The 17,353-nt window shown below is 48.8% G+C and overlaps 1 protein-coding gene across 2 annotated transcripts in view; it reads left to right on the forward strand.

Moving 5' to 3' along the window:
- The window catches only part of FAM107A (family with sequence similarity 107 member A), a 28,887-nt gene that overhangs the window by 5,413 nt on the left and 6,121 nt on the right, over nt 1-17,353 (forward strand). The window contains exons 2-3 of one of the 2 annotated variants that reach the window (XM_032120455.1): nt 5,883-5,946; nt 15,525-15,699. In XM_032120455.1, the coding sequence (XP_031976346.1) occupies nt 5,883-5,946; nt 15,525-15,699 (239 nt within the window). Of the gene's footprint in view, nt 1-5,882; nt 5,947-6,824; nt 7,387-15,524; nt 15,700-17,353 lie in introns of those variants that run through there. The other variant, XM_032120456.1, reaches the window with a different exon arrangement.

A 17,353-nucleotide genomic window follows, 5' to 3' on the forward strand; every position in this document is an offset into this window, starting at 1 on the left:
ACTTTGCCCTGGTATCCAGAGGTGGTGTGTGCTCTGCACTTTGCAAGGGACCAGACTAAAAAGCACTGAACTGTAAGCAAGGATTTCCTTAGGGACCAAGGGGGAACAGCAGGTCCATCGGTGTGTGCACTGCCCTGCTTTGTGCCAAGAGCCTCTTCATGCCCTTCTCAGTAGGATGTCGGGCTTCACAGTCAGCTTGAATGCTGACAAATGAGCCTTGTGCACCGCCTGCCGTGGAGCTGAGCCCTGACACTGATTGCTCTCATTAATCTGCAGGAAATTTTCTGCTGAAGTCTGGTGCGTCACATTCCACCTCCCCAGCCATGTGCCGGGAGCAGCCAGGGAGCGGCGTTTGCTCAGCCGTGGTGGGAAGTTCCACGGGGCTCCCGGCCCCAGGGCTGGCAGCTCCAGCAAGCTTCCATCCCCATGCCACTGCCTCCCTGCTTTGGCGTTTTTGTCCTTTTTTTCTTGACAGTCAGTGAAATGGGACTTGATTTGCCAGCTTTCACACCACAGGAGGGCTGTGCTTGCCTTCTGGGGCCACAGGGATTTGGGAGGGGGAATGGCATTGCTGATAAAGACAGGCAGGGGTCAGCACACCACTCATCTGTGTCAAATTGTGTTTTCTTTACGAATAAAATAACACCAAGCACTATTTGAAGCATTTACAATTTTCTACTCGACTAGGCAGCAAAGTGGCCACCTGGCTGGTGCTCCCAGAGACTGGCACAGGAGCTGAGGAGTGTCAGCCTGACCCTACAGCCAGACCAAGAGCCTGATCCCCTTCTGTAAGCCTACATTTACAAATTCCTGTGGTCAAAAAAATCCTCGAGGCTGCTGGCTGCTCTTGTGAGAGTAACCACGTGCATCTACCCTCTGCTCACTTCCACCCAAGAAAGGCTGCAGACTTGTAGAGGTCAAAAGACCAGTAATGAAATGTTACACCAATAACTTGATATTTCTTAGAGTCCTTTGCAATATGATAGTGAAATCAGCTATGGTTGTGGCCAGGGACCAGGAGTAATACAAGCTCAGCTTCGTTTGAAAACACAGCTCCCTCTAGGCAGGTGTGCATGCAGGGCTGGACACAGTGGTCCGAGCGGCCGGAGCACAGGACAGGGAGCAATGGGGCTGGGCTGAGGCATACGCTGGATGCTGTGGTGGTTCTGAGACCCCTTCCCATGACAAGGGCAGTGCAGTGGCAGCAGATTTCATTGCTGCTGGCCCAGGAATGCTGGGATGTGCCTGGACACCGACTCCTGGGTGCCTGCCAGTCCTGATTGCAAAACCTGCCAATGTAACAGTGTCCCATAACGAGCTGGGAGCACAGGAATGCGCACAGTCAAGCTCCCTGTCGAGGAGTAACCCTCCCAAACCCAGCATTGCTCTGCTTCTGCAAGAGAAAGGAACATGAAGTTTCTCGCAACAATCCTGAGAGTAGCTTCATCACCACCACCACCAGGAAGGCAGAGCCCAGTCTGCCAGCTCTGGAAGGAGCAGGGTGTTATACTGCCTTTCCTAGCCCTCAAGAAATTTTGGAAATTCATCCAAACTGCAGCACTTCCTTTGGCCAATGCCTTCAGGGCATTAGCAGCAGTATGAGACATTGGGTTGTGCTGGTTTTCTCTGTGTTTCTTGTTACCAAGAACACGGTGTCATTCCAGCAAACATGTGCCCCAGCTTGCTGAATCAAATAAGCCTCAACACCTCACATGGCAGGACTTTGCAGCAAAACAATCGAGCTGACAGATTTTTGAGCATTGACATCACAGATGGGAAAAAGTCTTACTAATCCTCCAAAGTTCCTTCCAGTGGATGATTTCATTGATGTCTCTGGATCGGTCCCAGCTGCTGCAAATGAGCACAGATAGACCAAAATTCAGCAATAACACAGGAGATTTGGGCAACAGCTCAGATGGTATCTCTGCATCCAGGGGCATAAAGAGAGGTTTTCATACAGAGCACTGAGAAAAGCAAAAGGTATTTGGGGCTAATCAAAAGTAATGGTAGAATACAGTTTCGCTAACCTCTAAATCACGTGTTTTGTGCCTTCATCACACGCAGAAATGCTGGCTTCAATCTGCCAGCCATCAATGAACCAAATGCTGGCTTCAATCTGTCAGCCATCAGTGACCCTTGTTCCAGGTCATGAGAATTCCTTTCGGAGCCTCTGGGTTCAGCACTAAGACTATTTTAATTAATGGATGTGTTCATTCATTGAACACCGATGTCAGCAGCTGCTACAGCACCTTAGGGACAAAGTACCTTTCTCTGAGTCCACCTACTTCTAAATGGGTTGAGCAACTTCTACCCTTGCTAATGGTGTCTCCCTCCCAAACCAGATCTATGGGAGAGTTACATAAGCCTGAGTGGCATTTTGCCCACTATTATACCTCTTTATCACCCTGATTGCAGCAATTTCTTACCTAATTCATTAGCTCAGACTTTGGCTACAGTGCAACACAGATGCTCTGATGCTGCACCTTAATGGCACCTGTATTGGTGCCTGAACCTGCCTGAAGCCATTCTCATCACCCTTCCCATGGCTCGAACTCCAACCATGCTGATGGCTCTTTTTCCTGCTTTCATCAGAGCACAAACATAGTCCAAAATTACTGTCAGTTGTGCTACAAGTAAACATTACAGCACCCACACGTGGGACAAATAACACCGATTAATGGTTTATACAAAGTGGCTGGCTTTAAGCTTTAAGCAGGAGCATTGCACTCCCCAGTGGGGAGCCAGGGACAAGGATAGTGGTTAGAGCTGGCGGTTCAAGGCAGCCCATGCCTGTGATACTGCCTCCAGACATTTCCTGCAGAAGCTCTTTGCTGTGCATCCGTGTCAAGGCCAGGCACAGTCCTACAGGCACATAGTGATGCCCAGGATCTTTGGGAGTAACACAGAATAGTACACACAAGGCATGGAACTACTTACTGTTTACACTTTGTGTTGTTTTGTGGGATTTAACCCACTTAATCACCAGGCTAATTCCAGCTGAAGCAGTGGGTGTCCTCACTGACATGGTCAAAGCAGGATGGGGACCCCAGGCAAGAGGAGCTTGCCCGCAGGTTGGAAGTGGCACCTGCTCCCATCAGCAATGTCTCCAGGACTGTTTCTGCTCAGCTGCAGAGGGGCACAGTGTTACTATCTGATACTAGATTTTATTACTACTTCTCTTCTTACTCCTGGCAAGATGCAGTCACACTGCACACAGAAGTGATTTTCACATGGAAATAGAAGGTTTTGGGAAATAGGCATTTGCTGCCCATTTACTGCAACACAAACTCCCCATCCAAGCCCTCACTGTGACAAATTAAGCCCTCTGACTCCTATAGTTCCTGCCCCCTGCCCATCTGGCTGGTGACAGAGTGTTATAACCTGCTTTGTCCCATAGGGAGCAAGCAAAAGTCTCCATCACCTGGGCAATCATTAACTGCCCCTGTGAGCCAGGGAGGTGCGAGGAGAAGCCGTCCTGCTCTGCAAATACACTAATGGCTCAAGTGGAGATTAGCAGGATTGTGTTACCAACCTGCACCAAGAGGTGACATGGTACCAGGGACCCAGCATGGTCTGACCAGCCCACACATCCCCTGCCTTTGGCTTTGCCACTGCCAAGGTCACCACCACAGTGCAACCAGCATGACTTCTGAGGCTGTACTGGGATTGCATGGAGTTTGTGCTGGGAGCTAGTGCCGCGGGGTGAGAGGGAAGGCTGCGCTGCACAGCCAGTCCCTACCACCACAAGCACCACCTCAGCCCACATCAAGCATTAACCCAGCAGAGCAAATGTTTAACCAGCCTCCAGGACCTCCTTGCAGCAGGAGGTGAAATGCCATCTGCCTTCAAGTCCAGCCCCAGGTGACTTCATCAGAGCAAAGTTTTGCCTGTGGACTAGGAGCCAGACATGACTGGCAGTGATGCTGCAGTCCCAGCCCCGTGCTGAGAGTGGTGATTAATAAAGATCCAGGAAGGCAGACCAGGCAGAGCTGTCTGCTCTGTCACTCACAGCTGTACCCGGGCTCCTCGGTGGGCAGACAGCATTATCCCATTGTCACTGCATTCGCATCGGTGGGTGGCATTGCACATCCAGGGAGAGCCAGTTTTGGTGTTGGGAAGTCACTTGACACGTCTGCGGCTTTTTAATACACAGGAGACATGTTGACACAAGAAAGCTCCTGGTGCCACAGCACAGAGATGACAGCCAGCAGCCAACATCGCTAGCACAGTAACTCAGCAGCTAAAAGTCCATCTAATTGAACAGCCCTGGTAACAAGAACCCAGCTGTGGGCTTCTCCAGAACAACTTTCCTGTTCCTAGTACTCATTAATAACCATACAGCCACCCATAAGTGACACTCCAGGTGCACATTCAGTACAGCATTATTTTCTCTTTATGTGCACATTGAATGAGAAAACCATGTCATTCCCCCATCACAGCAGAGCCCAAGTCCCAAGGGATGAGCCCTCAAGTACCAGAGCTGTTCCAGAGCTATCCCAGAGCCATGACAGAACTGCCTGGGTCTTCTGCCAGCTCCTGACTCAGGGACAGCCTGGGCTCGCTCCTCTGGGGTGATACCCCCAAAGAAGACCCCTCCTGCAAACTCCTGCAGCATTCACAGCAACACGGGGCCATACCACGTACAGGAGATGCAATGGGTGATGCTGGAATGAGCTCCCCATGTCACCTTCTCCTAGGACATGAAGCCACTTCCGAAGACACAGGGGGGCAGCTGGTGAATGACGCAACTCCTTGTCTGCAGGAGCCACTCCAAATAAACCTCACCCAGCAATCAACCACCCTCACAAAGTAACCTTCAGGGAACTACAGGGGCAAAACAAAGGCTTTTTGTTAATCTCAAAGACACAGGAGCATGGGGGGTAGATTGCTTACTAATTTAGATATCAAAGAGAACTGTTCTGCAAGGAGCTCCCAGAAAAAGAGCTTTGCTGTGAAAAGTCTCTTGGTTCAGGATAGCACCCCACAAACCCACTTCATCCTTCTCTCTGCAGGAGAGCAGCCCAGATGTGCAGCTTGTCAAGCACCAGGGTGCATCAGAAATATATCCAGAAAATTTAGCTGGCCTTTTTCTGATTTGTTTTACTCAGTCAAAAGCAGGTGTTGATGGATCACAGCCCTTTTCTGTTCCCACATCCATCAGCCATAACCACACTTACCTGGGAGCTCGAAACAGGTTTAGATCGATGCTCTTTTCCCCCTTTGACACTTCTCCAGTGAACTCACAGACCTGAAACTTGTTCAAAGATGACCCAAGAAGAGTAGCACAGATGTGCATCCATTTCCTTTTCCAATCAAAGTGAGCCAAATGGTATTTTTGGAGTGTGCAATGAGCAGCCAGGCCATGGGACAATGCACGATGTGAGGGGAGTCTGCTGGGCCACAAAAAGCCTGTGGGGCACGCATGGGCTGTGAGGTCACAGCTTTAGCAGAAAAACTGCACAACCTCCCCACTTGAAGGCCTCTCCTTTGCCACAGCCTTGGTTTAGGTGCAAAAGCTGTGTGGGGTCTTCCAAACCCTGCCTGTGAGTAATCCATGGCTGGACAGGTTGGGCTAACCACGCTCACAAGTACACAGATACACACCACACACATTGGAATGAGAACCAGGCTTCCTCTCCTCTCCTCTCCTCTCTCCTCTCTCCTCTCTCCTCTCTCCTCTCCCCTCTCCCCTCTCCCCTCCCTTCCATCTGAGGCCCCATGTCAATTAAACTGAACAGCTCCTGGTGAGGAGGTTAAAAATAATAGTATTTTTTTTTAGTTTCTTGTAGCAAAGGACCAGCAACTTCTCCTGTGTTTCAACTCCTGTAATAGAGCAATACCTGTACAGTCTTTTCCCATTTGTCTCTTCTCTTTTCTTCCAGAAAGAATATTCCCTTCAGTCCAAGGGTCTGAGTAGAAGCAAGAAGCCAGGGAGTGGCAGTTCAGGTGAGTGCCAGCAGCCCATGCTGACCCTCAAAGAGGTTTGGAGGCGAACTGGGAGGGACTGGGGCTTCTCACACCTGGTGCTGCTGAGCCCTTGGCTGGGAAACATGGCTGGGATGGGGGAAAATCTTGGGATGTAGAGAGGTGCGAACTGTGGAAAGGTGAAAATAAGTGAAAGAGTGCCCCTGTGCCCATGAGAACCTGGCTTCTTTCTACAGTCCTTCACAGGGCCAGGAGGGTAAGGCCAGGACATGGTCTGGACCGTGCACCCTTGGGTGCCGCAGAGTGTGATGGTCACTGGGCACACCAGTGGTGCCCCCCAGCTTTCCCTACCCCCTTCCTCTGGGTGGAAACGGTTTTGCTTCATCCCTGACCCTCCTGGGACTGGGACACTGAGCATCTGCAGGCTGGTACTGGGCAACCTGGGCAGAACTGGACCATAGAACCCACTGAAGAGCCTAAAGGAGCTGCTGGAGTGGTTTAACCCCTTCTTCTCCCCCACCTTTGCAGCCTTTGGTTACCCAGGCTGTGACAATTCAGGAACAGCCAACATGGTACCTTCCAGCCAGAGTGATGATGGGGACAAGAAGCCCAGCACAGGCAGGGGCTGCAGCTCAGCAGTAGAAGACCTGGGGCAACGATGCTGTGGCATCACACAAGCTCTGATGCCACCAGGACACCCACGGCCCCGTGTAGGGGCTGCTTCTCCCTCTCGCAGCCCTTACCCCTGGGGTGCAGCAGCTGCTCCCCCTGGGCCGTGCAGCAGTTGGTGGATGACAGGGTGTTGCAACATGCCAGGGAATAATCACGATAGCTCGAGCGGTTGCCCTGGTGCCGGCTTGGCTGTTGCAGTGGTTGCTAAAGAGAGTGGGCGTGCGGCTTCCTCTGGGGCGATCTGATTTCTCCAGGAGCGTGGTTAAGGCACGGTGAGGAGAAATCGTCCTCCGTGGAGCAGGGACACAACCTCTCCACCAGCAGCAGTGGCTGTGTCGAGCAGGCAGCTCGGGTGCCTGGGCATGCACAGAGCTGTTTGCTCTGGGGAGAAAAAGCGATTAGCTTGTTCATCTATCCTGGGAAAACATCATCTGGCAAGAGAGAGCAAAGGGAAGTTTTCGGTGCAGCAGAAGGACGTTTGGGACCAGCACTGAAGAGCGAGCAAGGCCACCGGCTGCTGCCAGCTGAGCTCCAGCCCTCAGTGAGGTCCTTGTGGGGTGGCAGGAGCAGCAAGGAGGGAGCCCCGGTGCAGCAGCCACCTCCACGTGACCTTCCGTCCCTGCTGCCACTGCACGGACCTGGCAGGAGCTCCGGGGCACCGGCCAAAAGTCACCTCAGCGCGAGTGCAGCCAGGCAGCAGCGGCAGCCGCAGCCCCCAGAGCCCCATGTCGTGGGGCACAGGGCAGCACCTGCCCCCCGGGCTTCCCAGGGCCTCGCTGCGGAAATCAGGTAAGCCCAGGGCCCCCAGACTGCCCCGGGGGATCCGCGCTTCTCTGGTGCTCCCTTCTGCGGGGACGGGCTGCTGATCCCGTGGCATTGCGCTGCACTGCATGTACAGGTGACTTGGGACCCGGTTTTAATTTTTTTGAGATATCATGGTACTTTAATGCTTCAGTAACTGGTTGAGAAGCTGCCCTTCTGCTTCTGCCTTTCCATATCCCACAAGAAATTCCCTTAGAATACCCATCCTGCAATTCAAACCTTCTTCTTGGAGAGGCACTGGGCTGGATAGGGGGCTAATGCAGTCCCTACAAATCAACATGGGCGGATATTTTCTGTATTTAGCAAAATACCTTTGAACTAACATTAAGCATTCATTACTGATTGATGTGCATCTCTGTCATTGGCAGGCAAATGCGCAGAGCAAATATTTGGTGAGATATTAAAACTAAGTTTATGACTGTCAAGAAGGACTGCTAGGCATCTGCCACTGTCTAACAAAACTAAACCAGTGCTCCACATGCTGCTTGTAAAAGGCATGGGATGTCTTGGTGATTGCTAACAGACTAAGATCCCAGCCTTGCTATCCTTGCTTATCACAGTCCAAGGTAATTAAATGAAATGATTAACCAGCACACCCAGTCCTGCCTGCCAGCAGAGAGGCACTTGCTGCTGCCTGACGGTACAAGCATTTCCAACTGGTAACTTCTACATCCCAGACAGTTCAGCAAGCCTCAAACCTGGTGGGATTTTTCTCTTCTAAATCCATGTGCATGAACGCAAAGTTCAGCGGGTGACCATGGTGACATCCAGAGTCCTTTACCTTTGGGGTGATGGCAGGTGGTGACACATGAGCAGCCCAGGCTGAGTCCGGCACCTGCTCTGTGCTCCCTTAGGCGGGTGCAGTGCTGGTGCAAATGAGGGACCCAGCCCTGGGTGCTGCGGTGCTGGCACAGGACTCAGGAAGGGTAAGCAGGACTGGAGACACTGGACAAACTAGGGAGACTGGCTATACTAGTGAGAGAACACTGGCTGTACTGGAGGGGAGCACTGGCTGTACAGGTGAGCAGCCCCATCGCCAGCATGTGCTCAGCAGGGACACAGAGGTAGGAACAGCGGTGACACGTGGCAGCAGTGCTGGGAGCTGCAGGGATGTGTCCCCCAGCCCGGTTTTACATTTCCATTAGGGTTTTCTCTGCCTTTCTGACCTTACAACCCCGTGCGGTTTATTTCCGACCGTCAGGGCTGAGTGAAGGGGAGGGGACCTGGGGTGTGAGCGCCTGCTGCCCTGAGGCAGCCACTTGATAGCCGGGAACTGCTTTCCACAGCAGCCACATCAAGTTACACTCACCCTATTGCATTATAAATACCAGAATTAGCCTTGCTTAATTATTTAAAACTATAGATTAAAAGCAGACAAAGGCTCTTTGACTCCTTCCCAGAGCACACATATCATTTATCAGAGGTACGGTCGCCTGGTGACAAGCATGGGGGAGCATGCCAGGTCCATCGGTATGAAGTGCTCCCGAGCTGTTGTCACAGCTGGAACCAGAGGAGAGGAAAATCACAGTGAGGATGGGAGCTGGTGCCATCTCACCCAGGGAGGGTAATGTTTAGCATCTGCCAATCTTTGGGCTCACATTATTATTATTATCATCATTATTATTATCATTATTAACATCATCATCATCCATCACCAGGGCAGTAAGCCACAGCAGTCATTAGGCTAATGTGAATTATAGGTATTTTGTTCCAGGTTGTTGTAACAGCAACACACGGATTTCTGGGGTGATAAGGCACATTTTGTGGGCTTAGCTGTGGGGACTCACCCACCAAAGGGCACCCAGGCACTGCAAGCCTCCCCATCCAGCAGCACCCACATCTGACTCACTGAAGTTGACACCTCGGTGCCTCCCTCTGCCCTGAACCCACCAACCGTGCAGAAAGGGGCTTCCTAAAGCAAGTGCCTGACTTTGAGGTCAAACCTCTTGTCCTCCTGGCAGCTGATCCTCTGCAGTGCGGGCGCACACCTGAAAGCTGCTGTCATCAGACAGAGCTTTGGGGCTTTCCGAGATTGATATGCAATTCTTTCCCATTTTGCCGACCCCAGCTATTCTGTATTTCTAAAATACAGTTAATTAACACTAGAAAAATCATGCAAATTGGCAAGTGCCATCAATTGAAGAATCCAAAACCAAAGGCAAACTTCCAGCTTCATTCTTTGTAGGACTTAATACACAGCGTGACCTTTTCTGCCATTACTCTCTCACAAGAAAAGCTGTAGAGCCAAACGCCAGCTCCACTTCAGACACTGGAAATGCATTGACAAAGAGTTCATGCTCTAAAATGAAAAAAAAATTAATTTCTGGTTAACAGGGAGAAGCATGCAAGTGCTTAAAAGTAAGAGGCCAGTTTAAAGAGCCCACACACCTCCACCTGCATGTGCAAACTCTTTCAAGAAGTGAGGACAGGCCCTGCTCCTCTCAGCCTTCCCAAGAGGGGTATGAGGTACAGTCCTCTCACCCTGAAGAAAGGAGGGCTCCCCAGGGACCGGATGTTATTGGGGTCTGTAGCCCAGAAGAGGGATGGTTTCCCCCCATAATTGCAGTTAAAAGTGTCAGAAACTCGCATTGCCTCCCAGGCTGAGCTTACTTGTATAAATAGTTTTAAACTCACTCTGCTGGCCTACACTATTGTTTTGGTTTTGCAGCTGCCTGACTTGCAGGACGTGTATGACCAGCTGCTGTCAGCAGCCCTTCATTGATCTCCTGGTTCTTTAAAAAAGACGCATTCATGAATAAATCCCAGGCATCCAGAAAACCAGAGGTTCTTCCCTGTAACCAGAGTTTTAAGTGATCATTTCTGCTCAGGAAGTGGTCTTTTGGGTCAGTGGTTTTACAAACCCAGATCCAGGCCTCTGACCCTGGATATCCTGAGGTTTTTGCCCAGTCTTACCCCTTCTACCAAGTAACAGGGTCTCACAGGATTACAGACAGCAATGTCCTCTGAGTATAGATCCCATTCCCAAAATAATGCCTTCTGACTGTTTTTACATGGGTGGCATTTCACAAAAGCCCGTTACCTGCCCAGAAATGGATGCCAATACAATATTATTTTAAAAAGCAGTTTGGTCATCATCTGGCCCTATTGACAAAACTCTTCTGAGATGCTCTAGTTAGAAAATCAGTTCTCAAATGACACAGACAGCAGAAATAAAGCACTGTGAACTACATTTGCTTTCTAGATCTCAGCTAAAGTTGAGCACTGACCTGTGCTGCAGAAGGCAGCATTGACAGCTTTGCAGTTTAAGGATGCAGGTGGCATGGAAAAGGGCTGAGGAACGTGCAGGGTTAAAACGAGATGTTAGAGCAGGCAGGATGTCAAGGAGACCTTGGCAAAACACAAGTCGGGCATTTCACATAAAACCTGCAAAAAGCAGCTGCTGTCCTGCTGCACCCTCCATTCTCCTGTGGAGGTGCAAGTTGATAGGTGCTGGGCAGGACCCCAGACTTCCACTCTACAGCTTTTTAAACCCAACAGCTATGGATTAACTTCATTTCCCACCTGTTTAGTTTTTCCCCTTGTAAAGAACAGCTGTAGCCATGTAGGCAGCAGTAAGCAGAGCTGCATCCCTCAGGTTACATGCCCTTTCCAGGACTGTTAATCCCTTTAACATTCCTGGGGATTATTTCCATCCCGACAGGACGGTAGCACAGGCTGCCTGCAGCAGTGCACAGTCCTGACGCAGAGGGGCTCACAGGGCAATCTACCACCAGGAGACAAGTTAATCCTAAATAAATACTATGTAAAGGGCATCTCCTCCTTGTGAGAGAAAACCAAAAAGCACCAGCAGCCAAAGGAAGCATAGCCCAGCTCCAGCCGTGCCCAAACCCTCATGTCCTTGGGCATGAGCCAGTCCTTCACCTCCTCTCCCTCCTCCTCTTCCTCCTCCTCTCCAGGTTCCTCCTTCTTCTGGGGGACTGCACAAAAGCCACTCGGCACCCCAAGCAGCACAGCCTGTTTTACACTCCTAGTAGAGCATATTTAATATATATTTGCAGCATTCATGCTTTCAAAAACATTCGGTGCTGCACCAAAGCTGCCTGATATCCTGTTTCCCAAAAAGATTGCAGCTGAGCATAATCAGAAGTGGAAACAATTTGTCCCAGGATAGCAGAGTGATAATTTTATTGCAATGCTCCCAGGAACTGGAGGATTTATAAGTATTTCCAGGTGGTCTGAGCAGGAATTTGGGCTTTGCTGTAGGCCAAGATATTAAAATGTCTTTTTTGTCCTCCAGTCAGTCCCACACCCTGGGGCAGGAGGGTGGCTGGTCTCTGGGCCACCTCAAAGATGCTGAAAATTCCTTGTGTGGTCTCCTAGAAAACTAGTAGAGACTGGAGGCTCATTTCACAGTACAGTTGAGAGAGGAGATAAATCCATGTGTGACATCCAAATACCTGCCGTGTCCCTGGCATCCTCATCCTGGCAGTCTTGCTTTTTACTAACAGAAAAGCAGCTGGAAACATACCTTCTCTAGAAAGCCTCAAGCTTCTAGAAATGAGGAAAGGGAAAATACCTAGAAGCAAGCAAAAGCCTGAGTGTGTTGAAGCAGAGTTACTTTTTATAAGCAACACTCCAGAGCAGACCTATTTAAAAGGTCACACTGTCTTCCTCAATACAGCAGAGGGTATTAACATCCACATGTATTTTTTTGTTTATGTCTTGCCAAGAACAAAATAAAAATGTCCAACACCTTTTGCTGATTTATGATGGTGGCCAGGGAGGTGCCAGAGCAGAGCCTTGTTCATTGATCTATGGCTGAATAATGCAAAAACAGACATCCTGCTGTAAATCCACTGCAGAGACCTGGCTTGATATACACCTCCAGCACCATAAATAACGACAAAAAGCAGCGTGATAGCACAGTGTCTCCCTTACACAGACATGCATTACATCAGAGATGATAGATCTAATCCCCGACAAACATTTTGCACCAGGTCCTATTTGCCAACCTGCCGGAGAAAGGATGCCCCGTCCTTACCCCCAGCATAACCCCAAGCTGTGTTCCAGACACACCGGTATTTTTATACTCTCATTTTTCTTTTTCTGTTCAGTGCAAATGAAGACATTCCTTGAACTGTTCCAGGCTGAGGTCTTCTGAAGGTTTAAAGTGCTTTTCTTGTAGAGAGGTTCAAGACTCCTTCCAGTCCCAGTCCGGGCTTTGACTTTGTCCCCGGGCCAGCAGTACAGACACCCGGGGAAGCCTCGAGGTGGGTGTCTGCACACCCCTAGGCACACCTAGTGCAATGAAAACCAAGCACAGAGGTACCTGCAGTTTAATGAGGCAAATTGCACTCCTCATGAGGACTTTCAAATGCTGGTTTAACAGAACTGGGCCAGAAAAGCTTCCCGTCCATTTCAGTTCCTCCCACTCCTTCCTTCTCAGTTTTTTTCTTAATTTGTACTAGTTTAAGGGAAAAGTTCCCCATCTGCCTTCAGTAAATAGGTTGATAAATTGCTGCTTCTTTGCAAGCCTCGGTCATGCAAAGTTAAATTGCTGCAGTCTGGAAATAGCCACATTAGCCCATCCAAAACCTCCAGGCTCACCACAGTGCTCCCTCAACATGGCACATAAGAGAGAAGGGGGGCCCTTCCCTGATCATCCTGGGTGTCTGGGGAAACACCACAAGCCCCGACTGACGGCCTGGATGACACCACTCCATGGGGTGTACATTGCTGGGTGTTAAACCTATGTGGATGTGGGGAAAGCCTGCCCAAGCAAATCTCCAAGGATCTGGGTCTTGGAGTAGGGAAGAAGGGACTCCCACTCCCGAGTTGCAAAAGGAAAAACCATACATCGTGGAGGCAGGGGAGAACAGTATTTAATAAATAACAGTGCTGCACCAGTGCCCCAAAAGCCAGCACAGCTTAGCAGCAGGACCTAAGAGCTAATTGGTCCAGAGAAAAATACCAAAGTCACTTGAGTTTCAGCCATTTACACACTCAGGTTGGTCCTTCAGGCTTGGTTGGCTGCATAATCCTTCCACACTTGCTACTCACTGCATTATCCCCCAGCAGAGCACATCAGGTGGATTTAAGATAGACAAATCCAAGATGGACATATCCCAGCCCTTCTCCTGACATGCATTAGGATTTGGTACCAACACATAACCAAGTGTGGGCATCTGTGTCACTGAAGGCAGCTCTGGACTAAACAGGAACAGCAGGAAAGGGCAGTGGGATGACACGGTGACACTGAGTCTGGTCTATTAACACAGCTTCCAAAAACAGTGTTTCCATTAAAATAACCTGGCATTTTATTGAAGTTACTCCATGGAGAACCTTTTTTGTTTGAAAAATGAAGGTATAGCTTTGCCATTTGAAATAGAAGTTCAACCATTTCATTCATGCCATAACAAACCTTTGCCTTTGTACCTTCCTTCCTTCCTTCCTTGTCTTTTCTCTGCCTCTTCTGTGAAAAAAAAAAAAAGTACAAGAAAAAAAAGAAGCAATTTTACCCCAGTGAAAATCTGATATGTTTTTTCATTGTTCAAAACCTGGCTTTCATCTAACAAAAATTAGCCATGAAATTGCACTGCCTTAACCTTTGGCTGTTCTTCAGTCCCTGCATCTCTCTGGAAGGCAAGGCTGAGCTCCCAGTTTTCAGCCTGGGGAGTCCAGCCCCACAAGGGTTTGAGTCAGCCTGGCACTTGACACCAAACATCAAGCCACACCACCTTCCCTTCTGCCAGCAGTGATGTGTGATCCTAGAGGAAAATAATGTGATACAAAACATAACTGGTTCCAACTTCCAAGTGCCCTTTAAATATGTACCGAACTATTCACCCCAATTACACTCCTGTAATGGGCTCTGATTTGTTTTCCTTTGTTCCCAAACCAGTAGGGCACTGGCCACATTAACATTCAATGAGAAGTTGTTTGATATTGAATCTTTTCTTCAGCAGTATTATTCCTTACACAATTCTGTTTGATTGCAATCCACTTCACATTTTTAAGTGCTTACTGACTATGAAAGAATGACCTAGCCTGCTTTCTCTTGGCTTTTTTATTGATTTCTCTTTTTAAAAGGTTTTACTCCTTTTATACATGAGATTGAAATAAGAGAAAGAGGCAACATTACTGAACAACTGTTTTTCTTCCAGCTCCATCAACCCATATAACTTCACACTAGGCCTCAAAAAATACTGTAATAATGAGACATTTAAAGACGTGAAGCTGCCTACACCCTTTTCCTGGGATTTTTTTTGTTCTTACTGGTAAACTTCCAAATTGTTCAAGTGAATAGTCAGGAATAAATTGCTCTTTCTGAGCCCCTGATTAGACCATACAGTGAATAATTGGAGGTAGACCTACTGTGCTCCTCATTTAAAGATGTAGCCCACCACATGTAGTTTGTCTTACACCTTGTGCTTTGCACTCACTTTGTACAGGAGTTTTTTGTAAAGAGAAAATGTAAAGGACTTGGAAAACATCAACAGTGAACATGCCCTGTGGTTTGCCTGAAATCCAAGCTGCCATCCCTTCCAAAACAGTGGGGTCTTTTTCTTACATCCAGAACATACAAATTATTGCAGCATGATCACAGACTGCATGGGCGAAAGATGCTTTTCTTGGCACTGGACTCAATCCTGATGAATAGGTCAGCAGGATATCAGCAAAATCTTTCCTTGACAAGAGGTTTCAGATACAGCAGGACTTCCTCAGGCCAGTGTTTCAGAAGCCCCTTAAATCCCACAGCATCTTCTTGTGTTATGTGACCAACAGCCTCATCCAGAACGCCCAAAGCAGCAGCTCAACACAGTCCCCATCCATGGCTGCTTCCAGTTTTAGTTAGACCTGTCTTACATTAATTAATCCTTGGCACTAAATTCTGCAGCCACTGAAGCGAGTGGCTGGCAAGTAATTTAAGTGATCTAATTAATATGTGTCTCATCAACGCAAAGGGAGTATTTTTAAAAACCTCTAAGAAACCCACAGCAGCACTTGAAGGCATGTGCACTCAGACACTGACATGGGTGTTGAGCAGCCAGGAAAAGCACCAGATCTTCTCCTCTGTCTTGCCCAGGGTTCTCACACCAAGCAGAGTGAGACTTCTCATGCAAACACCTCATTTTTTCTTCCAGCATCGATGTACACGGAAATACAGCGGGAGCAACCAGATGGTGGGAATATCCTGACTCACCCAGACTACATAGATGGAAACCCAGACCTCATCAAACCTAAAAAGCTCCTAAATCCTGTAAAAGCCTCGAAGAGCCATCAAGAGCTGCATAGGGAGCTGCTGATGAACCACAAAAGGTAAGAGGAGGTCACAGTCTGCCACTGGAGCAGTCCAAGAGGTGCTGAGCTGTCAGAGCTCAGGAGCTGAGGCACAGGTGCCAGTGACAGACTGCAAGCTGGAAGGGCACGATAAATCCCCTCACTTGCAAACAAACACAGTATCCTGTCCTCTTTTGCTGTATCCTTTCCTTTTTTCTCTGATGTGACCATTTCTTTTAAAAGAAAAGCAGAACAAAAAGCCCCTGCTCTGCCATCCTGAAGCATTGGCTGGCACTTTTTAGAGTCACAAGTACTGGGAGATGCAAGGCATCCCCACAGCCCCTTTTTGGTGTCCCTTGGAGGTTTTCTGGTTTTTTTTATCTCCATCACTGATGTGCCAAGTCCCCAGCAATGTACAGCATTCCTGGGCACTTGGAGGTCAACCCAGAGGCAAGAAGAGGTGCAGGCTGGATGCAGCCATTGAAAGCTGAGGTAGCACTGGGGTGAGATCATCTGTACAAGAAGGCCACTCACCAACTCCCTAAATATCAAATGGGTAAAGACAGGCTAGAATTCATATTCCTGACTTCCTACCCTATCACCCCAATTTAACTCTTTTTTTAACAACATCAGGAGAATCATACCAATGATCAAGAAACTACAACTGTATAATTCTTTTGCGGCAGCTGTCTGAACATCAGTGCAATAAAATCATATTCTGCTCAGAGGCTTTTATTCACAGCAAGAAATCTGCTGGCTTTATATTGACATTTTCTGAACACCCTGAAATACCCTGACACAATAGCTCTTTGGCTGCCTAATTAAAAGGAGCACAGCCTCTGTTCTAAAGGACTGCAGTCATCACAAGAACCAGACACGTATATTAATTCAGTGAACAATCAAGCCTGCCAGCAGGGTGCATTAATCAATACTGGCACTGGCTGGGCTTGGGTTTGATTCGATTTTCCCAGAATCAGAAGAATTACAGGGACCTTTCTTTGGCATCAAGGCAGATGTCACTATACCAGCCAGATATTTTTAAAAGTCCCTGGCTTGAGAGTGACCATCTCCTCCCTAGTGATACTGCTCAGTTTAAAGGGTCACCCACCAGCACTGGGTTTGATCTCGCAGAACATTATTCCGGTCTAACCATGATGAAACAAAGGAACAAGAAATCCCTGTAATGGAAGCAGCAGAGAAGAGTGGCAGTGAAGGAGGTGCAGACCCTGTGGCATCAGAGATGCACTTCATACTGGCAAACACAAAGCACATCATCTCTTTGTGTTCCAGTTCAGGGCCTGCCCCCGTGTCCCATCCACGTGTGCCACCAGGTACTGGCAGGAAGCAGCTCCACCACAGCCATCCTGCACCACCTACCATGTGGCCCCTCTCAAGCATCAGTTTCTCCCTGCTCTGGCTCTGACCTCCCAAGTATTTTTCAGCAAATATGTGAAACAAACCCTACTGCAAAAAGTAATCCATTGTTGCTGGTTTCTCATCACTCTCAAATCCACCAGTTTTGCTTCCTGCTAAATGTTACCATAGAGGGAGAGACGGGAGAAGGGGAGAGAGAAGGAATTATGACTTGCTCCTGGTTCTGCTTTGGTTGGTTTTTCCCCCTCAAGCAGCAGGGAGAAGTAACTCAAATCAGCAGCTCGTGTAACAAAATCCTTATCTTAGTCAACACCTCTGG

The sequence above is a fragment of the Corvus moneduloides genome, chromosome 11 (assembly GCF_009650955.1).
Source record: "Corvus moneduloides isolate bCorMon1 chromosome 11, bCorMon1.pri, whole genome shotgun sequence".
Taxonomy (NCBI): Eukaryota; Metazoa; Chordata; class Aves; order Passeriformes; family Corvidae; genus Corvus; species Corvus moneduloides.